The sequence below is a fragment of the Protopterus annectens genome, chromosome 3.part0, assembly GCF_019279795.1.
Source record: "Protopterus annectens isolate FY-2018-M chromosome 3.part0, PAN1.0, whole genome shotgun sequence".
Lineage (NCBI taxonomy): Eukaryota > Metazoa > Chordata > Ceratodontiformes > Protopteridae > Protopterus > Protopterus annectens.
In genome coordinates this window covers 442,513,192-442,540,253 of record NC_056731.1, presented here as the reverse complement: position 1 = coordinate 442,540,253, position 27,062 = coordinate 442,513,192, and the positions used below count along the sequence as shown (strand labels likewise).

The 27,062-nt window shown below is 40.5% G+C and overlaps 1 protein-coding gene across 1 annotated transcript in view; it reads right to left on the bottom strand.

The window, feature by feature from the left end:
• FYCO1 (FYVE and coiled-coil domain autophagy adaptor 1) overlaps positions 1-27,062 on the bottom strand; it is a 2,135,985-nt gene that overhangs the window by 1,917,135 nt on the left and 191,788 nt on the right. Inside the window, exon 4 of the mRNA XM_044064867.1 lies at positions 17,024-17,149. Within this exon, the coding sequence (XP_043920802.1) occupies positions 17,024-17,149 (126 nt within the window). The remainder of the gene's footprint in view (positions 1-17,023; positions 17,150-27,062) is intronic.

Below are 27,062 nucleotides of genomic sequence, written 5' to 3'. Positions count from 1 at the left end.
AATTACAGTGCATATATGAGTCAATCCCTCCAGTTCATTCCAATAAAAACTTTCTATACACGAAATAGTGAAGAAAGAGCGGAGTGCATGCTTTTCCTTGACACAAAGCCAACTGAGAAAATCAGTGATAGGTTTTGAAATGTTTGGTCTTTAGAAGAGGTTTTAATGGTAGCACACCATTAAGTCCCAGTTCACAATCAGCTCGTAAGTTGATGAGCCAATCAATTTCAGCAACTTCTGTGTGATTCTGCACATCACCTCCCCTTATGTTTTCAGGAATCAACTGTAGCACCATAAACTTAAAGGAGTGTGCAGGATGCATTTTAATATGTTGTGCTAAAGCATTGGTCTTGTCAGAATGGGCAATGTCATGTATATGGCGAAGAATTCTTTCTTTAAATTGGCGATCTGTCTTCCCTATATAGAAGGCATTGCAATCCTGGCAGTCAGCTACACATATTAAATGCTTGCTGTTGCAGTTGGCTAGCACCTTTAGAGAATAAGTCTGTCCAGAAACTGGATGGCGAAACAAATTGGAAACATTGATGTACTGACAAGCCTTGCATTTTCCACATTTGATGGTCCCTTTTCTACCTTCAATGTGTTGAGTTTTCCTAATAGTTCTATCTTTATGACACAAGAGTCGCTTGATGTTCTTTTTACTTTTTAAGGTAAATCTGGGTACATCTCCCATTATTTTCCTTAGACTCTGGTCTTCCGTCCTCACTGGCCATTATTTCCTAATGATGTCACATACTTGTCGAACATCTGAAGAATAGGTTAACATGCATCTTAATGGTGGAAAATGGTTATTGTGCTTAGTAACTTTCTTATCATGAGCAAATTGACTAGAAAAATAGGGTCGACCCTTCCTCTTTCTGATGTTCTGTACGTCACAATTATTCTGATTCACATCCCTATTGGAATAACCTCTCCTTTCCATATGTATTTTATGCTGCTGAAACTCTTTTCCAAACGCATCATTAGCTGTGCATAGTCTAGAGATTCTAGTGGCTTGATTTTGAAATATATTGCTGAAGACATGCCTCGGATGCATACTATCTTTGGCAGGTAGTGATTCCTCCAAGTTCTCTTCCTGTGAATATTGGTCTCTAGTCCTGCATTCAGATGTAAAAATAACTTTGCATCGAGAAGCTCAATGGCTGTCTTGCGAGTACTGTGCTTCAAAGAACAGGAAGGTGGTCGTGTGGTTCAAAAATTCTATGAATAATTTCAGTTGAACGTCATCCCCCTCCCAAATGAAAAGAATATCATCCACGAACCAACCATAATAAATCAGGTGGGAGGACCATGGGTTGGATTCATTGAAGACATGTTCTTTCTCCCATTGGGCAATCACAATGTTAGAGTAACTACTGGCAAACTGGGTGCCCATAGCAACAACCCAATGCTGCCAATAGTACTTGTCAGCATAAATAAGATTATTCTCTAGGATGATTTCTGAGAATAACCAGATTTGTTCCATACCTGTCAATCTAGATTGCACAAACTGTTTAACAGCTGCAATCCCATATGAGTTGGGAATGACAGTAAACAAACTTTGTATATCTAGGATCACCAAAATAAAGTTGGAGAAATCTGTATGTGATTTCATCTTACCATGCAGTTTCTCCAGAAAGTCTCCAGTATCTTTAAGTATGGTAGCAACTTCTGGTAGAAGTTTTTTTTTAGTTGGTCCTCTACATATACTGAAAGTGATTCGGTGACTCAACCCTGTCTGGCTACTATGGGGAGCAGAGGGGAGTGCACATATTCCAGTTTTTCAGAAACTACCTTTTCACATCAGGACAACTCAGAAGAGAATGAACAGATCACTAAGCAGGGAGAGGAAAAGGAAGAAATCAATGACAGAGACCTCCCCATGCTTGGTGTTTAACCTGTCGGACTTCATTCAAAGTAATGACCATATTAAAGTGCTGAATAAAGCTCTGTCCTTCATTCCAGCTTTTCACTCCAGGCTCAGTGAGTTTGTGATAGATATTAAACATTTTGTAAGAAATGTCTCACTGAAGAATATTTTTGGCAATGAAAATGTGAAGAATGACAACACTTGCCAGCAGACACAGTACAAAAAAACCGAGCACCTTTGTACCAGAAAATCATCTAGCCATTGATCTGTTTGTACATCTATGTGAGAACGATGTTGCCAACTTAAGACAGCAGCAAACAGGCCAACAATATTGTAATCTAACTACTGGAGAAAGAAAAGCTTTATTGGAATTAATGAGAAGTGATAACATTATAGTCAAACCAGTAGTCAAAGGAGGGGCGCTGGTGGTAATGAACTTGAATGACTACAAGAGAAAGATGGAGGAGATGTTAGAGACCACAGAACTTATCAAAATATTACTAGGAAAGAGCTTGAAAAAAGTAGTTAATGAGGTCTATAACACCTTGAGTGATATGCTTGCCACCAGACTCATCTCTCAAGAGCTATTTGATTTCTTCAGTACAGCACATGCCCAGATATCCACTATTAGTGGTTTGCTGAAAATTCACAAATGTTCAAGTGACCCCCCCTACTCTGTGCCCCATTGTAGCCAGACAGGGTTGGGTCACAGAATCACTTTTGGTATATGTAGAGGACCAACTAAAAAAACTTCTACCAGAAGTTGATACAATACTTAAAAGATACAGGAGACTTTCTGGAAAAATTGTATGGTAAGATGAAATCATATACAGATTTCTCCAACTTTATTTTGGTGATCCTAGATATATGAAGTTTGTTTACTGTCATTCCCATCTCATATGGCACTGCAGCTATTAAACGGTTTGTGCAATCTAGATTGACATCTATGGAACAAATTTGTTTATTATTAGAAATCATCCTAGAGAATATTGTTTTTATTTATGGTGACAAGTACTATTGGCAATGTTGGGGTGTTGCTATGGACACCCCATGTGCCAATAGTTACTCTAACATTGTGATTGTTTCAATGAATCCAACCCATGGGCTACTCGCCTGATTTATTATGGTCGGTTTGCGGATGATATTCTTTTCATCTAGGAAGGGGATGACAATTCAGTTGAAATTATTCATGGAATTTCTGACCAGCACGACCACCTTCCTGTTCTTTGAAGCACAGTACTCTTAAGATAGCCATTGAGTTTCTCGATGTAAAGTTATTTTTACATCCGGATGCAGGACTAGAGACCAGTATTTACAGGAAGAGAACTTGGAGGAATCATTACCTGCACAAAGATAGTATGCATCCAGGGCATGTCTTACACAATATATTTGAAAATCAAGCCACCAGAATTTCTAGGCTATGCATAGCTGATGATGAGTCTGAAAAAGAGTTTCAGCAACTTAAAATACATCTGAAAAGGAAAGGTTATTCCAAAGGAATGTGAATCAGAAGAATTGTGACATACAGAACATCAGAAAGAGGAAGGGTCGACCCTATTTTTCTAGTCAATTTGCTCATGATGAGAAAGTTACTAAGCACAATAACCATTTTCCACCATTAAGGTGCATGTTAACCAATTCTACAGATGTTCGACAAGTATGTGACATCATTAGGAAACACTGGCCAGTGAGGACGGAAGACCAGAGTCTAAGGAAAATAGTGGGAGATGTACCCAGATTTACCTTCAAATATAAAAAGAACATCAAGCGACTCTGTGTCATAAAGATGGAACTACTAGGAGAACTTGTGTATCTTGTGTATCTCTGCTACCTTTAAACTACAACAAAAAGAAAAAAAAAACAAAAAAATCTTGCTTTTTTCCCACTTTCTGAAAGTTAAGAAAGCCGAGTTACAGATTTGCTGTTCTGAACTGTTTGGAAGTTTCTAGAAGGCCAGTGCTTGCTTGGGCTAAAGGGAAGTCTCTGTGTTCACCAGTGGGAGTGGTTAATACTGAACAGCCTGCCTGCCCCTGGAGGAGTGTTTACTACCTAGAAGCTGTAGTTTTATTGGCCATTTTGGGTCAATTCTAAACTCCTTGATCTCTCTCTCTCTTAAAACCCTACAACTCTCTTTTTGCGTGGTTTTGCGCACTGAGCAGCGTCGGGCAGCGCCGCCTAAACAGGTTTAAACTGTTTCAGGCTCCACAAAGTCTGCTCTTCACTTTTTCCCTTAGAACTGTTCAAACTCTCAAAGTAATCACTCTATTCTCTTTCTAAAGCCCTGCACTTGCTCAGCTCTTATAAGGAAACACTAACTACAGCACTACACCCTCCTTGACTTTTCATAAGTATTAGACTCCCGATTGGTCCTTCCTGATCAAGTGAAAAATCAGTTCCCTTCCCTAATCTCATCAGTAAAAAAACAGTTCCCTATACTAATCTGGTATGTCCAAGGGTCAGTTTCAAGGTTACTCTCCAGTCCAGCTGGTGAATCCGGGAATTTTGAGGCAATGTTACAATTGCCTTATGTACACACACAACCTTCTCCTCCTTCCAACAAACTTTAATACATGTGAGAGATGCAGTTACACAGCCAAACTGGAGGCAGAGCTTTTTCAACCCAAGATTGGCACAGTCAGTCAGGAGGAAAAGGTAACCACCCACACCACAAATCCAGTCTCACACAGACCTATTGCATCTGTAAACCCAACACATAAACACATAAAAAACATACTCGGAGGCTCTAAATAAAAATCTGCCTAAACAGCAAAGACCTCCTAAGCAGATATTCAAGCAACAGCCTCCCCTCAACAATACCCACAAATCACATATCTCACAAAATCAGTGCGCCTCACAGTCACAGCCCTTAAGGCCAAACAACACACCAAATACACTTGTTATAGGGGACTCTATTGTCCGGCACACTGATGTCCCGCTCACCAGACTGAACAAGGAGAAGGTCACTGTAAGCTGCCTGTCTGGTGCCAGGATCCGCCACATAACGCAAGCACTCAGGTCACTCCAAAGCAAGTACAAGTATGACTCCGTCATTGTCCATGCTGGTGTGAATGACCTGAGATGTACCTCCCTGGACTACATGAAAAAAGACATAGAGGAGCTCTTTGATCATGTAGCCCAGGCCAGTATGACCCTGACCTTGAGTAGCATCTTACCCTCACCAAGAATGATGCCACAGTATAAGGATAAAATTATCAATTTTAACAATTGGCTAAAGTATTGGTGTCATTCAAAGGGGATCCAGTGTCTGTCAGCCTGGGATGACATGCTCGACAAGCCACATTGCTTCGCTAGGGACGGCTTGCACCTGTCACCCTTAGGCTTTTGTATACTGGCCAAGGCTCTTGCCACCCCCATAGTGCCTTTTTTAGGCAAGGCTCAAAGGACAAACCCACCTCCATAGACAACCCAAAAATAAAAAAACTAAAGGTAATGCTATTCAATGCCAGAAGTCTAAACCTCAAGATGCACGCACTCAAGGCTCTCCTCAGTATGGAGAAAACCGATGTCTGTGCAGTAACAGAAACCTGGTTCAAGGCTCCTGAGAGCACCCCAGCACTACCAGGTTATAACTCATACCATGCGTTTCGGCCCCAAAACTCGGACCGAAGCACAAAAGGAGGGGGAGTATCTATATTGTTTCCTTGTTTCCCATCTTTCCTGACCTAGAGTAGTCCAAATACAGGCTTTGCTGTATTCTGGACTTTTGGAAAGTTCCTGTGTTGCCATTTCCTTTCTTGGATAGAGGGAGGCTTCTTTGTTCACCAGTGGCAGTGGGGAGCTTGGAGCAGCCTATCTGTCCCTGGAGGAGTGTTCCCAGCGCAAGAATCTGGTAGTCTGTTGGCTGTTTTGGGCCAATTTCTAGCTCTTTCAAGTCCGCCTGTATAAAACCCGCTGTAGCGCGGCTTTGCGTGATTTTGTGCATAGCACGGCATCGAGCAGCGCCGCTTATTTGGGTTTGAGCCTTGGAACTGATCTAGTTCTCATAATAAACACCCTATTCCTACGCTAAAGCCTAGCACTTGCTCACTAAAGCAATTATATAAGTCAGCACTAAAAAATTAAAAGCACTACACCCTCACAAACTCCCTTGAGTAACTTGTTCCCCATTGGCCCTTTTTTTCAATTATAAAGGAATTCCCAATACTATTCTAGCATGTCCAAAGGTCAGTTGTCAATCTCCTCTCTGCAGCTGGTGAACCTGGGAATCTTGAGGCAATGTTACAACTGCCTAATGTACACAGACAACCCTCTCCTCCTCCCAACAAATTCCAACACATGTGAGAGATGCAACCATATAGCCAAACTGGAGGCTAAGCTCTCTCAAATCAGTACTGGTGTAACCAGTCAGGAGGAGAAGGAAACCACACTCACTACAATTCCAGTCTCACATAGACCTACCACGACAGCAAACCAAACACATAAACACACAAAAACATACTTGGAGGCTCTAAATAAAAATCTGCCTAAGCAGCAGAGACCTCCAAAGCAGACACCCAAGCAACCGCTACCCCAAAACAAAACACGTGCAACACACAGCTCACAAAGCCAGTGTGCCGAAGAGTCACAGCCCTTAAGGCTAAACAACACACCTGATACACTTGTAATAGGTGACTTCATCATCAGGCACACTGACGTCCCGCTCACCAGGCTGAACAAGGAGAAGGTCATGGTGAGCTGCCTATCGGGCGCTAGGATCCGCCACATAACACAAGCACTCAGGTCACTCCAAGGCAAGTACAAATATGACTCAGTCATTGTCCATGCTGGTGTGAATGACCTTTGACGTACCTCCCTGGCCTACATGAAAAGAGACATAAAGGAGCTCTCTGAGCATGTAGCCCAGGCCGGTATGACCCTGACCTTGAGTAGCATCTTACCCTCACCAAGAATGATGCCACAGTATGAAGACAAGATTATCAATTTCAACAATTATCTTAAGTATTGGTGTCATTCAAAGGGGATCCAATGCCTGTCAGCCTGAGATGACATGCTCGACAAGCCACGATGCTTCGCTAGGGACGGCTTGCACCTGTCACCCTTGGGCTTTCGGATATTGGCAAAGGCTCTTGCTACCCCCATAGTGCCTTTTTTAGGCAAGGCTCAAAAGACAAACCCACCTCCATAGGTATCACAAGGGATAAGAAACTAAGAGTAATGCTACTCAACGCCAGAAGTCTAAACCTCAAGATGCATGCACTCGAAACTCTCCTTAGCATGGAGAACATCGATATCTGTGCAGTAACAGAAACCTGGTTCAAGGCTCTCGAGAGCACCCCAGCACTACCAGGTTATACCTCATACCATGCTTTTCAGCCCCAAAACTTGGACCCGAACCACAAAAGGAGGGAGTATCAATATTCGTCAAAGATACCCACACCTCCAGGTTGGTGGCACAGCACGAAGCATCAGAGACTATCCATGTGCAACTAACAGTGGGTAAAACTGCCTTCCAGTTTATAGCCTGCTACAGACCACCCTCCCAAACCCAGGAACCCCACTCGGCCTTCCTGAGAACACTGGAAAATATGAAGGTCTCTCCAAACACCATTATATTGGGTGACTTCAACTACCCAACCATAGACTGGGAGCATTACTCTAGCTCCAACACCCTAGCCCAAAGGTTCCTAGAATTTATAAACTCAAATGCTATGGAACAACTTGTTACCACTCCCACAAGAGGGGAAAACATACTGGACCTAATCATCACCAACATGGGGACTCTATGCTCCAGACCAGAAGTGTATCCCTCACTGGTAAGATCAGACCATAAACTAATCTCAATGGATATTCACATCCCGACCCCACCCCATGCCCAGAAAACCACAGTGAAAAACTTCTCTAAAGCAAATTTCGCACTCCTCAAAACCGAGGTGGAATCCTTCAAAGCCCCCGGGCCTGTGGATAATACGGCCCAGACCACAAAATACTTTATAAACACATTCTATGAACACCTTCAGGAATGCATGGATCATGCAATCCCAAATAAAACCAAGACCCAATCCTCCAAAGGCAGACGTCCTGTCTGGTGGACCCCAGCCATAAACAAACTATACAATAGAAGGAGGAAGCTACTACATGTCATTGCAAAATCCCAAAAAGGGAAGGCATCTCTGATTAGTATTAGCAAAAAACTACGGGCACTCATAAAATCGTCTAAGGCCAGCTTCGAGAGAAAAATTGCACAGGACACTAAGGCTAATCACAAGGCTTTCTTTAGTTATGTTAGGAACCTGGGTGGGAATTCCCAGATATGCTCAGAATTAGTCCAAAATGACAAAAAATACACCGAACCCACAGACATTGCCAACATCCTAGCTGACAGTTTCAGCGCAAACTTCGCCCCCCCCTCCCCACCAAAAGGGCTAATATATATCCCAGCAGAGTGCTGCCCCCCTGACATCTCAGATGCTCAGGTAAGAGCTGCCCTCTCCAAAGCAAGAAACACAGTATCAATGGGACCAGATGGTGTCCCGGGCTGCATCCTACATGAACTCCAAGAAGAGCTAAACCCAAACCTAAAACTACTGTTAACTCTCAGCCTTACTACAGGATATGTACCCAAAGAGTGGCGTACAGCAACAGTGGTCCCTCTCCACAAAGGTGGTGCCTCAACAGATCCTGGAAACTATCGCCCCATAAGTCTCACTAGCTTGGTCTGCAAAGCTATGGAAAGGATCATCATAGGTTCATAGGTTCATAGGTTCATACTAGGCTATCTGCCCGAGGGCATTTACAAGCCTAGCCCATAGTTTTGTGGCTTACGCCACCCCTTTAGTATGGGGAACTATACCCATTATTTTGCTGTGCCTCTGCCGAGCAGTGACACTGAGGTAATCCCTGGGGTATATCTGCGATCTCCCATCCATTGGTCAAGATTTCTCTTGAACAAGGCCAGCGAGGTGCTCTGCCTCACATATACCGGGATTTTATTCCACAGCATAGGGAGTCTTTGGGTGATGAATCTATCCCTCCAGCACGTCCTATTAATAGCCGTGTCGAGGTTTAAGTCTCCGCCCTTGTGGCTCTGACGGATCTAGATTTTTGAGGTGAAGCATATTCATCAAATCTGGGTTTGACATGGCCTTGTATGTTAGGCAAAGGTCACCTCTGAGCAAGCGGTGGCGACTGAATAGAGCTGGAGTTCTTTCAGTCGGGCAGCATAGGACAGATGTTTGAGACCCTTTATCCTTTTGGTGAGGAACTTTTGTGGCCTCTCCAGCTGCTGCAAGTGTCGGGTCAGATACATTCGAATGGGGCATTGTACTCAATCATTGGTCTGATGAGTGATGAGTATAGGGAGACTATGACCTCCCTTGATCTAGATGAGAATCCCTTCATGATAAGGTGGGCAATGTAGAAGGTCTTCCTAACTACTTTAGCTACATGGGTGTCGAATGACAGACTACTATCAACCTGGGTCCCCAGGTCCCTGATAACTTCTTCTGTGCTCAGTGGATTGCCACCTATTTGGTAGCTAGGGGTAACCTTGTTTTTCCCGAAGGGTATGACTATGCATTTTTTGGCATTTAACTTTAGGCCATGGCTCTGGCACCAGTTATCCGTTTCTGTGAGACCCTTCTGAAGGTAGACCTTATAAATAAAGATATTGGGGACCTACAGACACTGGATCCTACCCAGTTCAGCTTTGTTAAGGGCAGATCCTGCCTCTTAAACCTGGTCTATTTCTTTGAAACAGTCACCAAGGCCATTGACAAGGGGAAGGTGGTCCACACAACCTACCTGGACCTCGCAAAAGCCTTCGATACAATACCCCACTCGGGCATTATAGATAAGCTCACCAGCTTAAATATAAACCCCTATGTCACTAGATGGGTTGCAAACTGGCTCAAGAACAGAACCCACATGGTTAGAATAGATGGAGCCATGTCAGACTCCAAACCAGTTACAAGTGGCGTCCCACAAGGCTCAGTCTTGGGACCTCTCTTGTTCGGTATATATTTCTCGGAGGTACAGGCCAACATGGAAGGACTGTGGCTGACCAAGTTCGCAGATGACTGCAAACTGGGCGCCATAATAGACTCTCCAGCCGACACAAGCATCCTCCAAAAGGGCCTCATAGAAACAGACAACTGGTGCCAGAGCCATGGCCTCAAGCTAAACGCCAAAAAGTGTATAGTCATCCCCTTTGGCAAAAACAAAGTGCCCACAAATTACCACATAGGTGGTAATCCATTAAGTACAGAAGAAGTAATTAGGGACCTGGTAACCCAAGTTGATAGCAATCTCTCATTTGACAACCACGTGGCCAAAGTGGTTAGAAAAACATTTTATATAGCCCACCTAATCATGAAGGGATTCACATCTAGATCAGGGGAGGTCATCATGCCTCTTTACTCGTCCCTCATCAGGCCCATAATTGAGTACAATGCCCCTTTTGGGATGTACCTTACCAGACACCTGCAGCAACTGGAAAGACCCCAAAAGTACCTCACCAAGAGGATCAAGGGGCTCAAACAAATGCCGTATGCTGCCCGGTTAAAGAAACTCCAGCTCTACTCAGTGGCATACCGCCTGCTCAGAGGCGATCTGTGCCTGACATATAAAGCCATGTCCAACCCGGAATTAATGGACATACTGCACCTCAGAAAATCCAAATCCCATCGAGCTACGCGCTCGAGGGACGTAAACCTCAGCACTGAAATAAATAGGACATGCTGGAGGGACAGATTCATAACCCAGAGGCTCCCTTCACTCTGGAATAAAATCCCAGTCCAGGTTAGGCAGAGTCCCTCATTGACTCTCTTCAAGAGGAATCTTGATGAGTGGATGGGAGATCATAGGTTTACCCGGGTATCACTTCTGTGTCACTGTTAGACAGAGGCACAGTATACTAACCTCGAAAAAGGGCATAGCAAAATTAATTTAAAATGGGTGGCGAAAGCCATACACACTCTGGCTAGGCTTATGAATGCCCTAGGGCAGATAGCCTAGTATGAACCTATGAACCTATATTCATCAAAGATACCTACACCTCCAGGTTAGTAGCATTGCACAAAGCATCAGAAACAATCCATGTGCAACTAACAGCGGGCAAAACTGCCTTTCAGTTTCTAGCCTGCTACAGAACACCCTCCCCATTACAGGAACCCCACTTGGCATTCCTGAGAACACTGGAGAATATGAAGGTTTCTCCAAACACTATGTTACTGGGTGACTTCAACTATCCAGACATTGACTGGGAAAACTAATCAAGCCCAAACACCCTCGTCCAACGGTTCCTTGAATTTATAAACTCTAATGCAATGGAACAACTGGTCACCACTCCCACAAGAGGGAACAACATATTGGACCTGGTCATCACCAACATGGGGACTCTATGTTCCACACCAGAGGTAAACTCCTCATTGGTAAGATCAGACCATAAACAAATTTCCCTGGACATCCATATCCCGTCCCCACCCCCAGCCAAGGAAATCACTGTAAAGAATTACTCAAAAGCCAACTTTGCAATTCTCAAGACTGAGGTGGAATCCTTCAAAGCCCCTGGGCCAGAGGATAATACAGCCCAATCCATAGAATCCTTTACAAATGCATTCTATGAGCACCTGCAGGAATGCATGGATCGTGCTATCCCAAATAAAACCAAGACTCACTCCTCCAAAAACAGGAGACCGGTCTGGTGGACCCCGGCCATAAATAAGCTATACAACAGAAGGAGGAAGCTACTACATGACAGAGCAAAATCCCAAAAAGGGAAGGCATCTCTGATCAGTATTAGCAAGAAACTTCGATCCCTCATAAAATCATCAAAGGCCAGTTTCGAAAGAAAAACTGCCCTAGACACTAAAGATAATCACAAGGCCTTCTTTAGTTATGTCAGGAACATGGGCGGAAACTCCCAGATATGCTCTGAATTGTTGCATAACGGTACAAAATATACCGAACCTACAGACATAGCCAACATCCTGGCAGACAGATTCAGCGCAAACTTCTCCCCCCCTTCCCCCCCAAAGGAGCAAATGCCTATCTCAACTGAATGTAACCTCCCTGACATTACAGATGTACAGGTGAAAGCTGCCCTCTCCAAAGCAAAAAAACACAGCATCTATGGAACCGGACGGTATCCCAGGCTGTGTCTTACATGAGCTCCAAGAAGAACTGAACCCTCACATTAAGTCACTGTTCAAACTTGGCCTTACTACAGGATATGTACCCAAAGAATGGCGTACAGCTACAGTGGTCCCAACTCCACAAAGGTGGTGCCACAATGGACACCGGAAACTATCGCCCCATAAGCCTGACTAGTCTGGTCTGTAAAGCTATGGAGCGTATTATCATGGAACTCATAAACAAAGACATTGGGAGCCTCCAGACACTGGACCCTACCCAATTCGGCTTTGTTAAGGGCAGATCTTGCTTCATAAACCTAGTTGATTTCTTTGAAACAGTTACCAAAGCCATAGATGAGGGCAAGGTAGTCCACACAGCCTACCTGGACCTCGCAAAAGCCTTCGACACAACACCCCACTTGGGCATCATAAATAAGCTTACCAGCTTAAATATCAACCCCTATATCACAAGATGGGTTGCAAACTGGCTCAGAGATAGAACCCACATGGTCAGAATTGCAGGTGCCATGTCCGAATACAAACCAGTTACAAGTGGCATCCCACAGGGCTCAGTTCTGGGACCTCTCTTGTTCAGTATATACTTCTCTGAGGTTCAAACTAACACAGGGGGATTATGGCTGACAAAGTTTGCAGATGACTGCAAACTGGGGGCCATAATCGAATCTCCAGCTGACACAAGCATCCTCCAAAAGGGTCTCACAGAGACGGATGCTTGGTGCCAGAGCCACGGCCTCAAGCTAAATGCTAAAAAGTGCATAGTCATCCCCTTTGGGAAAAACAAGGTGCCCACAAATTATCACATAGGTGGTAATCCATTAAGTACGGAAGAAATAATTAGAGATTTGGGGACCAACGTAGATAGTAATCTCTCCTTTGATAATCACGTTGCCAAAGTGGTTAGAAAGACCTTCTATATAAACCACCTTATCACGAAAGGGTTCGCATCTAGATCAAGAGAGGTCATTGTGCCCCTCTACTCGTCACTCATCAGGCCCATAATTGAATACAATGCTCCTTTTGGGATGTACCTTACCCGACACCTGCAGCAACTGGAGAGACCCCAAAAGTACCTCACCAAGAGGATCATGGGCTACAAACAGATATCCTATGCAGCTTGACTAAAGAAACTCCAGCTCTACTCAGTTGCTTACCACCTACTCAGAGGCGATCTATGCCTGACGTACAAAGCCATGTCAAACCCAGAATTAATGGACATGCTCCACCTCAAAAAATCCAAGTCCCTTAGAGCTACACGCTCCAGGGACCTAAACCTCAGCACAAAAATAAATAGGACATGCTGGAGGGACAGATTCATTTCTCAGAGGCTCCCCTCACTCTGGAATAGAATCCCAATTCATGTTAGACATAGCCCCTCGCTGACCCTCTTCAAGCGAAATTTGGACGCGTGGATGGGAAATCGCAAATTCACCCCTGGGATCTCTCCTGTGTCCCTGCTAGACAGAGGCACAGTAAACTAATCTTAAAAGGGTACCTTCTGTGACCTACTTTACAGAGGCACAGTAGGCTAATCTAATAGGGAGGCGGAAGCCAAATACACTCTGGCTAGGCTTATAAATGCCCTAGGGCAGATAGCCTAGTATCTACCTATGAACCTATGAAGGTAAAAAGGGACTATCAAATGTGGAAAATGCAAGGCTTGTCATTACATCAATGTTTCCAATTTGTTTCACCATCCAGTTTCTGGCCAGACTTTTTCTCTAAAGGTGCGAGCCAGCTGCAACAGCAAGCATTTAATATGTGTGGCTGACTGCCAGGATTGGAATGCCTTCTACACAGGGAAGACAAATCGCCAATTTAAAGAAAAAATTCTTCGGCATACTCGTGACATTGCCCATTCTGACAAGACCAATGCTTTAGCACAACATGTTAAAATGCATCCTGCATACTCCTTTAAGTTTATGGTGCTACAGTTGATTCCTGAAAACATAAGGAGAGGCAATGTGCAGAATCACACTGAAGTTGCTGAAATTGATTGGCTCATCAACTTACGAGCTGATAGTGAACCTGGACTTAATGGTGTGGCACCATTAAAACTTATTCTAAAGACTAAATATTTCAAAACCTGTCACTGATTTTCTCAGCTGGCTTTGAGTCAAGGAAAAGCATGCACTCCCCCCTTTCTTCACTATTTCGTGTATAGAAAATTTTTATTGGAATGAACTGGAGGGATTGATTCATATATGCACTGTGATTGTTTTAGGCTGTTTCATTTTGGTCCATGTGCTGTGAACAGCAGCCTTTTATGTGACAAGATTCACCTCACCGAAACAGAGTGTCAATTTACTACATCATGTTTTATTTTGTGTTGCATTATTTTTTTAATCCATCTGAAGAAAGAGGACTGGCATCTGCTCTAGCACAGCCATGTTTATTTCGAAAGCAAATGCACACCTAATGGAGTGATGTTTTAACTTGCACTTGAAGTTCTTCCACTAACTAGATTCTAGGGAGGGTGTAACTTTACCATCATGTCCTGATAGGATGTTTTACCTCTGGGTTACACTGGAGGTGTCAAGTTTGTGTGAACTTCTTGACTGGTCAAGCCTTCCTTAAATGGAACATTTTTTTTTAGTTGCAACAGGATCTGAGGAAGGGAAAACCTGAAAGCGCTTATCCATCCTGAATGGTGCACTTTTTTGTGTTTTTATATATTTTTCTACAAGGATTTTTGCTACAAATATTTCCTTTTTATCGAGGGCTCGATTTAATAAAGGACTTCAAGAGTTTTTGGATGCCCATGGTGGTTCATTTGTGATTTATTCACTGCATCACCTATGGGATAGGTACCTAACACAACATATTCCCAGCCTATGGAACAAGTTACCTTGACAGGCAATACTTTGGCTACTGTTAAGGCTAGCCTTGGTAACTGGATGGATGGGTAGACACAAATTTACATCATGATTATGATGTACAGCCCTGTTCATTTTGGGAGATGAGCACCATTAATTGCTTGTAACGTATGGCAATAACTTTTTAAGTGCATCTCCTTCAAAGTGTATATGACTAGAAATTCGATCACTTGCATAATATAGCTCCTATGTGTAGATCTGGATTAGAAAAAATGTCATAACATGTATCAATGACATCAGGGCCTTTCCTACACAGTTCTTCTGCGTATTCCTGCTGCATTTTCTTAATATCTTTGGCTTCTGCTAGGTCACTCTCTTCTTTGTCTTTTATCACACCTATTTTTACCTGGAAGTTTTCCTTAATATAGCCAATCTTTCTGAAATGATCTCTCTTATTTTCCATTCTTTCTTCTTCCAGTTTTTACGCTTTTCATTTAAATATGCCTGCTTTTCTCTTTTTGCCATTCTCTGAAAGTCTGCATTCAATTTGACATTTTGCTTATTTCCATCGTCTTTTGCTCTCTTTCTCTCCTTGGCTACTTTTAAAGCCTCTACAGATGGCAATTTTGGCTTATTTTAATCCTATTTCATTGCAGGATACATCTTGTTTGTACCTCCTGGACAACAATCCAAACCTCTGCCCATATTTCTTCATGTATCTACCTGCCAAGTCTAATCTATTAATCACATATTCATATGGAATATTGCTACATTTGTATTTATCCGGCCTAGATTTTTTCTTGTTCTCTATAATCTAATTCTAAACTTTCTGATAAGAAGCTAATGGTCCAAGTTACATTCAACTACAGGTCTTGTTTTCTGTTGACAGTGTAGAGCTCTTCCATCTTTGACTATTAAATATATAGTTAAACCGATTTCAGTACTGACCATCTGGTGATATCCATGCATTACACAGTCTCTTAGGTGGCTGAAAGAGAGTGTTTATAACCAACAAATTATCTTGGCAGAATTCTACTAGTCTATGTCCCATTTCATTCCATACTCCCACACCAAACTTGGTTGTTATTTCATTTGATCTATGAGGACCAGTTAAAACATTCCAGTTACTTATGATGAATGTAATAGTTTGTTTTGATGTTATATGCAGGAAGTACTGTATAACTTTATAAAGCTGGTCAACCTCTTCCTTTTAAGCACATGTACTTTAAAGTATAAACTTGCATCACTCTAATATTGAATGGCTTGCTTTGCAATTTGACTGAAATCATTCTATCATTTTGGGGTAGAAGCCAAGTACTGACTCTGACATCCTAGGCTACTCCATTTATTTTGCAATATTCTTGCCCACAGCAGAAGAGGACTCATAACATTTAAGAATAAGACTTAACAAATTTCTAGTATATATTCCAAAACTCTGTAAACAACTCTGCAGTCTAGATGATGCTTAATTTGAATCAAACATTGGTAAATGGTAAAACAAGACACCAGCAAAACAGAACCAGGTGCACATATGCGCAAGCACAAACACACACACATGTGTATGTGTGTGTGTGTGTGTGTGTGTGTGTGTGTGTGTGTGTGTGTGTGTGTGTGTGTGTGTGTGTGTCTCTGTCTTTATGTGAAGCACCAGGACTGTTATGCCTGTGAAATTCAGCTGAAACATAGTCCAGAGCTGTTGATTTGTAGAGATTAAAGTAATTCTAGTTTAGCTGAACTAAAATGCTTGGAAGTACATTGGCATGGTAACCGTTAATTTGCATTCTCAGGCTTTATAAATTCTATTCTACTATCCCTTAGTATATGAATAAACTAACCATGAACAGAACCATAAAACAAGCCATATGTCTGCACACACATACAGCCATACATACATATGATCATACGCATGCATATATTGTTATTCTTTCTATTTTTTTTTTGCGTATAGATATGAAACATCTTATCTGGAAAACCCCACCAATATTTTTCTACTGTATAACCATTTTTCTAAGAACACAGCTGAGACCACCATTTCCTTCCTTCAGAAACTTTATAAGCAGCAATTAGAAATACAAAATATTAAAAAAAATGTAAGCAGCATATAAAAATTACCAGTTTTTGCAACAATGTCTTAAGCATACACATGGCACTTTAATAAGTACAGCACCGTTTCAGCAGAACACAGCTTACTCCTTAATCAGTGGGAAAAAAAGAATTCAAGTGAATACCTCAGGAATAGATTTGACAAAGCGGATTCCATCATTAGCTCCTTTTACTTTGGCCAGGCAGTCACAAAAATAATCCCAGTAGTCTTTTCTGTTTCCAAGAAAGGTTGATCTCTCTTTCTTGTCAAACTTTCAAAACAAAAAAATAAAATTGTATGAATGTCTTAGTAAAACAGAATAGCTGATAACTTTCAGCAACTATCAACAATTTACACTGGTGCTAACTGTTAAAATGAATAAATTACTTTTTGCATCAATATTTAATCCTGTTGTAGAAGATAAGGCTTCCTGGAGCTGCTAGATTAGCCCTAAGGAAAAGTTTTTGAACAGCAATGTACTACTTCTTTATCAACGCTGTGACACCAAGAGCTACCATGCCTACGTTAATCTATTACAGACTTGTCTACCAGAATATGTCACTACATTGTGATGGCACGATAAATGGTATATGAACAAATTCATGTGTAATAAGGATTAAAACATCTTCACATTTTCTATATCATAAAGACAGTGAGTGATAGCAAAGCTTGGAAAGTTGAGGGGAAAAAATGCAGCCTTGTTGTCAAAAGGTTTTACTTTTTGCATGGAGCCTACTTGAAAGCAATTTTTCTTTATAGTTTACCTGCACCACAGCAGTCAAGCACACACACATTTTCAATAATAGAAAGTCTTAACATTCTGGATTCTATACTGTATACTAGGTACTTGGACTTCAAATCCTAGTATAGACAATGCAAGTCAACTTATGAAGGGAGTGTTACACTTCTTATGTGCTGCCTATCAGAAAAGAGACAGTATTACATCCACATGGTAATGGACTCATAGTAGTACTGCAATCAACTCATTCAAGCCTATAAGTACCTTTTGTGTACAGACCCAGTTAACACCTATAGCACATTATGGAGTCCAGACTTTTCTTGGGTCTGACTTAAAACTAAGAGATCTACCACCTTACAATAGGCAAGATTCAAAAGGGCAAGGAAATATTAATAAAATGGCACTGTTAAACTGGGATGTCCCAGAGTAGAAAAGCCTTGATTATATTGTGCTTTTACCATATTTATTTTCTGGAAAATGCTCTGGAATGCAAATATGTGTAAGGCTTTAAGAGGTGTGACATTCCATACCACATAGGTGTTAATGAATTAAGCAATTAAGCTGTTTAAAATGGCCAACTGTGTTAATGAACCAAGTAAGGTAAAAAGCTTTTTCACTTGTTCAGTTTAAAAACACCTTCTTATGTTTAATTTTTTTTTTAATCTGAGCTCTGTGCAATTTTTTGGCCAGCCTGCTAACAATCCAAAATGTGACAACTCATGTACTGATTTCTGGCAAATGTGAGTTAATCTTTGGTGCAATATGCCTTATCTGGTGGCAGTGTCAAAAATTCCTTAGCTCTTGTTCAAAAAATGAGGCAGTTGGAAATTCTTAATTAAATCCAAATCAGGAAATTCTTAATTAAATCCAAATCAAAACCTTACAAATCCATTGCCTAATATCACATGGATAAACAGAAGAAAAGTGTGCAATTATAGACCAAGGAAAAAGGAAAACATAACCAAGAAGCAATTTCAGAAATTTCTAAAAATACACATGACCACATCTGTCCAGCTATCTTTTCCTTCACATGTTGTCATATACTACTTTTTGAGTTTGATGTAAAATATTCTTGATCACACCCTTACAGGCAAGGCTGCCATAAAATATTTAACAAAAATGTAAACCATGTTTAAGGTACAGTGAGTACTACTCCATTCTCCTTATTCAAAACATTCAAAAATTAACTCCCTATCTAGAATACAATGTCTGCTACAAGCTTAACTATATTCAACACTGCAGTAGCGCTGAAGTATATCCCAGTAAGGAATGCATGTAAACAAGTGTATCACCATATGTCGATCTGCACAAAAATTGAGTTAATGTCCATCAATCCAATTCAGCCATTCACAACCCATAACATCAGCAGAACAACCTTCATCATGAGTCTTGTTGGGCAGGAACAAGTCCTGTTCACACACTTTTACATGGTCTATGGTGTGTTATAACTGACATGTTCTGAGTCAACCAAAACAGCTTGGCTATATGACCAGCTATTTATGTAGACGTTTATATAAAATACTCCCAGGTTTGCCCCATATGTTTGCAAAGCTAAGTAGTGCACGAAAATTCTATAAATGTTCTCTTCCTTTTCCTACAACTATGCATGAGCCTTTAAAACAAAACAACCCCTAACATTTTGTATTCCCCTTTAGCTACTAATTTTCTCTAAGTAGTCCATAACAATAATAGAAATGCAAGATAACTGGGCCATGTCACCATTTATGCCTTCACAATACCCACTCTTACACCTTATGTTGCTTTTTGTAAGAGTGATAGACCAGTCACACCCATCTAATTGTCTAACTCCATTTTAAAGGAAGATACTGCAACACTTTGCTTGAGCTGGAGTATAACTTTATTTTAGAGAAGGGGCAGTCACTGTGTGAAGAATCTCTCTCTCCAACGTGATCGGTTTACTTGCTGAAGCAGGGTCAGATCTCTGGTACTACTGTTCCCACGACCGTTTGATTTGTGGAGGTATAATAGGTCTTGTACTGTTGAATCTCTAACAGGCCAAAAAAGCAAAGCACAGATCACCAATAAGAAGTCTATAGGCCATGAATAAAGGGATAGAGTCTCTTGCCTCTCCTGGCAGCTCAAATCTTTTAGGCCCATGATCTTTTCAGTTACGAACCTCTGGGGTCTCTCTAAACACTCAATATGTTTAGTAAGATACATCTCAAAAGGGCCAATGAATTCTGTGATGGTCCTGATTAGTGCAGAATATAGAGGGGGTAATAATTACTTTGGATCTAGATAAGATAAACCTTGTAATCAGCTGCACCAGATAAAAGTATTTCCTAACTCTGTTGCAACAGGAGGACAAGAAATTGTTTAGCCATGTTCCAGGGTCTCTTACAAAATCTTCATTTTGGAGTGGGGTGTTGTCTATACTGTAAGCTGGTTTGAAGGGTAGTTCACCAAATGTGACAATATTGAACTTTTTAGCATTTAGTTTTAGCCCATTTTCTTCCAGCTACTAACATGTGTAACTAAGTTGTAGCTTCCGCACGTCAGAAAGGAATTTCAGGATGAAATCCCAGTTTACAATCATCCACAAACTTGTTTAACCAAATATGCCCATTTCTGATTTTGAGATCCAAGAAGTATGTATGTCCAGAACAGCAGGGGTTCTAGTACTGATCCCTGTGGGACTCCACTGTTTACCTTCATGTTCTCTTAGGACCCACCTGCCACCCTCACTATGTGGTTTCTGTCCCTCAGCCAATTTGCTATACACCCAACTACACAGGGATCAGTTTGGAGCATATTTTGCTTGTTAAGTATGTCAGCAAGTAGTATGGTATCAAATGCTTTGGCTTGGACAAGATATGCTGTAAGGACAGCATGACCATTGTCCATGACTTGTGTTAATCTAGCAAATAAGCTTACCAGATTCATTACGCAGGATCTATACTTAATAAAGCTAAACTGCTGAGGGTCAAGTCTTACAGGATTTTTAATACTGTACTTTATCACCCATTCCATGGCCTTGCAAATGAGGTTTATCAGGTTAATGGATATGTAGTTTCAATGGTATGTGGTGGGGCCTCCCTTGTGAAATGACATTATAGCTGCTGTGCTCCACACCTTGGGGACAAAATCAGTGTCTAATCAGGTTGAATAGCTGGAAAAGTGGTTCTACCATTGCAGGTTTACTGATGTTGAGCAGGTAGCCAGATACAGATATGTTATGAGGTACCATGGAACATGTATTTTTTTTGTTTTGGAAACAACTTTAACAAGGGTTCTTTTGTGATAAGGGGTCTGAGATGCTTTGGAAAATGCGGGCTTTGTATAGTTGTCTCAGGACTGAAATTTTCACTGAATTTGTTAGCTACATGGTGCCATTCTGAATAATTTTGTAGAATGTCAAGTGTTTTCTTAATTTCCTGACGTATGTAACGAAAGATATATAATTATCATAAGCTTTCGATGTTAGTCTATGGTTCATGGGATGCCTTTGTTTTTCTTAAGGTATTTTTCAGTACCTTTGATAACTTTTTGATGGCGACGTTGATTGTGTGTCTTGAGATTTGCTGAATACACTAATAAACATTTTTTTGTATTGTATTGTTTATGTATGTAAGCAGACCACCAGGCTGGCTTGTTCTTAAACTTCCAACTTTGTATGGCTCTGCTAAGAACTGTCAGGTTAAGACATGTATCTAGGTGAGCACAGAATTGATTTGTATCACAAATAATTCGGTCTGCAGGTCTCCAAGTAGTGACCCTGACGTCATGTGGTCTTTAACAAATATTGATATTGCACTGCAGTCCTCATTTGGTCTAATGGAATGGTAGGCACATAACCAAGTTTCAGTAATAATACACACATGACTGTGCTCCAAATCACGGAGGACCTGAAAGACAAGCTAGCTGATCTTCCATTTAGTCCAAGAATATAGAAATATGGGAACTAAGGCTTACTTGAACATTGGGACAATTTTATTATTTATTGCTTGATTAACTGACATTAGTTTACTGTGAAAGTCTGCCTGGGCAACAATCCATTTTCAGTAGAACCCCAGGGAGAAAAGTTCTGGCATATTACATGAAACCACAACAGAAGAATATAGTGAATAAACAAGTGACATGGATTGTCATTTATACAAGTGCAACATAATATAACAGAGCTGTAAAGGTTGCCATTTTTACAACGCCAGACAATATAATACAGAGTAACCAAAGAAAGACTGCTGAGTGAGAGAACTAAGCTTGATTTGTTTAAATTAGAAGAGGTGAAGACAGAGAGAGAGAAAGATGGATAAACAAAGGTGAGATAAGTTGGGAAAACGAATTCAAAAAAGATAAAAAGACAGCAAGTAATTAAGAAAAGGATTATTAATAAGCTGATACAGAGTGAAGAAGATGACAGCAAGCAATGATTGTTTAGTAAAGAAAGGAACCTCTGTATGCATAAGAAGAGAAGAAAATTTGTGTGTATAAAGTTAATGAGATATTTACAAAATTATAAATGATTATTTGAAAGATACATACTTTGATAGCATATCAAGTAAAATTTTCAGTAGTGGAACGGATGGTAGTAATGTAGGTGAGAGGAATATTAGGTCAGAAAAAAGGAAAATGATTATAGGTGGAAGAAGTGAATGGAGAGGATGGCTGCAAGAATGTATGCTGAGAGATAAAACAGTGGTCAGGAGGTGGAAGTGGAGTCAAAGAGATGTTAATAGTTGTTCTTGGCAGCTGCAGCTACACTGTTTATGAACCAGGTAATAAACTGGCTAGTAATTTCTAGTGGGAAGAGGTTAAGTGAAGGATATGCATTGTCTTTTTCTCCATGAATTAAGTCTTTGATGGAGGATCAGAATATTTTAAGATTATATCTGTGGCAGTTCTGCTGTTCTGCAGATTACTGTAATGCTGTTTTTGTCCATGTTTACCTGTTTTTCATAAGGTTTCTTACTTCACAAAAACTCTTGCCAAGATTTTGGTGTTTTATTAAATTGCCATTTTTTCCAGGTCTTATCCTTGTTATGCATGATTTCTAGTATTGTTACACAGACAGAAACATGGTTGGTTTTAAGTATTTTTCTTCTAAGGGATTTCTGCTAAGGGATGGTAAGTTAGTTAGAATATGAGGAATGCTGTACTGAAAGTGAGGACTGCTTCATTCAGGGGGAAGATATTTAAAATATACCATCTAGTGTGTTGTAGGGCTGATTTGAAGTTGTCTGGGCTAAAACTGACAGACTCTGGGTCCATTTGTAGTTGTGTTATTCAACATGATGGGTGACTAATCTATAAGTTTATATAAGTTTAAATGGGAAGACGGTTGTAAAGTAAGACTGCAAGGGTTCCTAAGGTCGTGTGTTTGTGAGAGTCAAAGACCATTATTCAGTCTAGGGTGGGGCTCTTGTCAAAAACTGTATTATATCTAATCTGTGAGGTGATTAGCTGTGTCAGGTCATATAAGTTAACACTGGAATTGAGAAAGTTGAAAATAATGTTTTGCCAGTCAATATTTATGTCTCCCAATATGATTTTTTTCATTAGCAGTGGTACTGGATATCCAGTGTAGTACATCTTCCAGGATGTTTACACTGTCTCTGGTGTTGGGGCAGACAGCAATGATACAAAGTTATTTTTTACTGTTTAATTTCATTTAGCTCCATGTATTACAAAATGTTAAGCTCTGGTCTCTCACATCATAACTAGCTAGTTATGTGATCTCAGTAAGGATGTCAAGATTCACCACTTGAGCTTCATTTTGCACCTGAGATGAGTTTCTTGACATCCAGGTCTCAAGCACACAAAATGGTTCTGACTGCAGTCATAATCTTCTACATACTGACCGCAGGTAGTTCTGAAATAATTAAGAAGTGTGAGATGAATTTCAACATGTGTCTTGTCTTGTTTTGGCATATGTGCAGATATTTACAATGGAATTTGGGCACAAAAAACAAGTCCTTGTGTATAACATAGGTCAAAATTTAATGAAGGAGATACTGGTGCAGGAAATACATCAGCATGGCTATACACCTTATCACCAGATTGTCAAGCTATATGTTATCTGTATAGGTTCATAGGTGTTTACTAGGCTAATGACCACAAGGGCCTGTTTAAGCCTAGCTATTCATCCCAAATCTCTGACAAGTTCTGAAACCTTTGATAAGTGTAAGCAGGGACTTCAGGGATGAAACATTTACAAGCTAGGGCCTAAGAGTAAATGTAGCTGTGTTACATCTTTAAGGTCCTTAATTACTTCCCACTGCAGCTTGGGATGACCACTATATAGTACCTGTCTATGCCTCACTCAACTGACTTTAGCAACCTTAATAACTATTATAAGGTTATTTTAAAAATTTGAAATCCTGATACTTGCTGGAGTCCTGCAACTCCTTCCATTTACTACAAAATGTTTCCTTTTCCTTAAGCTGAATCTTTAAACTGCTTGCAAAAAAAAAAAAAAATGTTTCTGCTTAGTCTCCTGGGCCTCGCTGGAAATAAATTATCCTGGACTTGTGTAATATCCTGGACTTGGGTAATATGCTGGACTTGGGTAATATCCTGGACTTGGGTAATATTATGTAGATAAGAATCAAGTGCTCATGCCTCATCTTTTTCAGAGGCTCAAAGACTCAGATTACTACTAGGCAAATTGCCATCTTGGGCCATTTTAAGTCTAGCTAAATAGCCCATGTGAGAATCAAATTTTCCACCTTGTGTCTGCAAACACCTTAACCATTATGCCAACCTCCCACACTAAGACTAACACCTAATTAATCACATTAAGCTCCATAAAGTGTGGAAATTCTTTAACTGGTGAGGCAGAACCCTTAGTGACTGAAATCAACATAATCTTGGGCATCTCAAAAGCCCAGTATGAAGAAACTGGTCACTCAGTACTTAAGTACATGCGATTTTTTAAATCAAGTAGGACTATTTGTGAATATGCTGCTAAGAATGGTGCTGCCTTCAGTGACTGAGTTATGTCTTGTGGCCTCTGTTACCTCCTCAGTGAGATAATGTATCCAGTGGAGCCTCATTTGGTGTGAGGCAATTTAAATTGCCTAACAGGATTTCACTGTCTGAAGGGAATTTCTGTCATATCTTAGTTAATGTGTCCTTCACCATTCTTACAAAAAAGGGAAGTGGTAGGTACATGACAATAAGCTACTTGGTATAGCCAGCAAGCATCACTATGATATTGGTCGTTCAGTAATGTGTACTTTATTCCCAGTAATGTCTACATATTATTGTTATTATTGCCATTAGAAGACACATCTATCTACTCAAAGTCTATTTTCAATAAATACTTGACAGATATGTATACTCTGAAGGACAAAAAGTATACTTACACCAAGACACAGTTATTTCCAGTACTTCAGGTTTTGCATGCAGAAACAATGTTTGTAGCAGGCCTTACTTAATTCTGAGACTGTTGGCATTGAATAGTGACAGTTTAAACCTCCTGCAGTTCAAGGTTGATGGATTAGCATCATAAGCAGTATGGCTGAAATAACACAAAGGGATTTCAGACTGTGCACTATGGGTCCTGCAAGATGCTATTCAGGACAGTTTATGTAGATCAGCTACACTGGGTCAAAAAGTCATAAAATCTTCATTGGTGTTGAAATTATGAGGTGCCTTGGCTGGGACATGTCTCACGAGCTAATAAGCTTCAAAAGAGTAATAAACCAGCATGTAAAAGACTTGTTTGACTAGCATGGCACTGGTCCAGGTGCAAGCACCTATCCAGTACTCCGCAAATCTTCTTGTTTACAGCACAAGAAACCAGCTTCACTGCACTGGCAGAATACTGGCTCATGAAGTGCAGGACAGCACTGGATGGAGACAGTAACCAAACTATGTCAAACACTAGTGCTTCTCGATACAGACAGCTAACATAAATGCATCTGTTTAGATGCAGGCTACGGATTACGTTATGATTTAATGGCACCTTCAACCTCAATTCTGCAAACTATGAAGCAGTGCAAGTATTTATTCACTTCATTTAACATGATGGCTAAATGAAGAGCTACAATGCAGTGAACATTTGAGATATGGATATGAATGACAATAAGCTGTCATGCATGTAACCTTGTTTGAAGCATACTACAGTGTCTTGATAAATGCAGCTTTGTACTCCACACTAAAGTTCAATGGGTTCATGTGTCCCACTAAGGACTAGCAAGTTATATTTCTGTTTTGGTATTAGCATCTCTAAGTGCAGCTTTCTAGCATCCATCATGATACTATATCAAAGTGATAATGGTTACATTATCAGCAGGTCTGTGTAGATGTCTCACTATTTACAAGGCAGCAGAAATGTGCAAGTCCAAACACTAAAGCAGAAAACTGGATGATAATCAACAGTAATAGGAAAAAAGCCTCCAACCAATGGCACCAACAGAAGCGGAACAAGCCCTCCTGGAGGGGGAGAATGAGGGGGAGGAGGAATCAGAACAGATGGTGATTTTGACAACGTTAATTCCACGATTAGTAATCATTCTAGCTCTTTGAATAAAAATGACAATTTTTTCCTCCCTCCTTATAACATTATATAGAATTCTACAGCTGATTTCACTGTTTTTAACTATTCTAAGCAAGAGGTGGATGTGCTTGTTGTGACCTGTTATCGAGAAGTCTAACTTTTTTTCCTAAAAAATGGGTGGATTTAAGCACACTTTTGAATGAGTTAAAACTTTTTATTAGGAAGCTAAATTTTCATATATAATTTCAGACTGTCAATAAGGTGATGGACCCTCTACATGCTTCGAATACTTATAACCCCCAACACATCCAGTTTTGCAAGTGTATGAGCAATTGTGTGAAGTTAATGTAAGAGAGATCTTGAATGATAAAAAAAGAAAAAGAGTGAATGATTACCTCATTACTACTGAGAGAAGGTTGTTACGGGACCTATGTAATAATCCTAAAATCAGAATAATAAAACCGGATAAAGGTGGAGGGCTCACTATCATGGAGAATGCTGATTATCTAAGCAAAATGGAGGAAGCATTGCAGAATGATGTATACAACAGGTCTTCCTTGAATGAATTAAATGCAGCTTATCGTAGAATTCATATAATTCTGAATGATTTATTAATAGACAACCAAATTTCTATTAATGACATTAATTATTTGAATGTTAGTAATCCAGTTACACCTACGATGTTTGGGGTCCCCAAATTACACAGAGACATCTCACAGCCACCTTTTAGGTTAATAGTGAATGGAAGGGGATCCATCACACAACCTTTAGCCAAGTTTTTGGATATCAAACTTAAAAAAACTGATTCTAAATTCAGCACGTTTGTCGAGATACATGTGATTTTCTGCATAAAGTTGGCAATTTTCATTCTATGGAAAGGGGTAAATCTTTGATCCCAAGTTTCATGGGATACATTAATCATATCAACAATTTTTTGAAATTTACACCACAAGTAAATGATACAGAAATACCATATTTAGATGT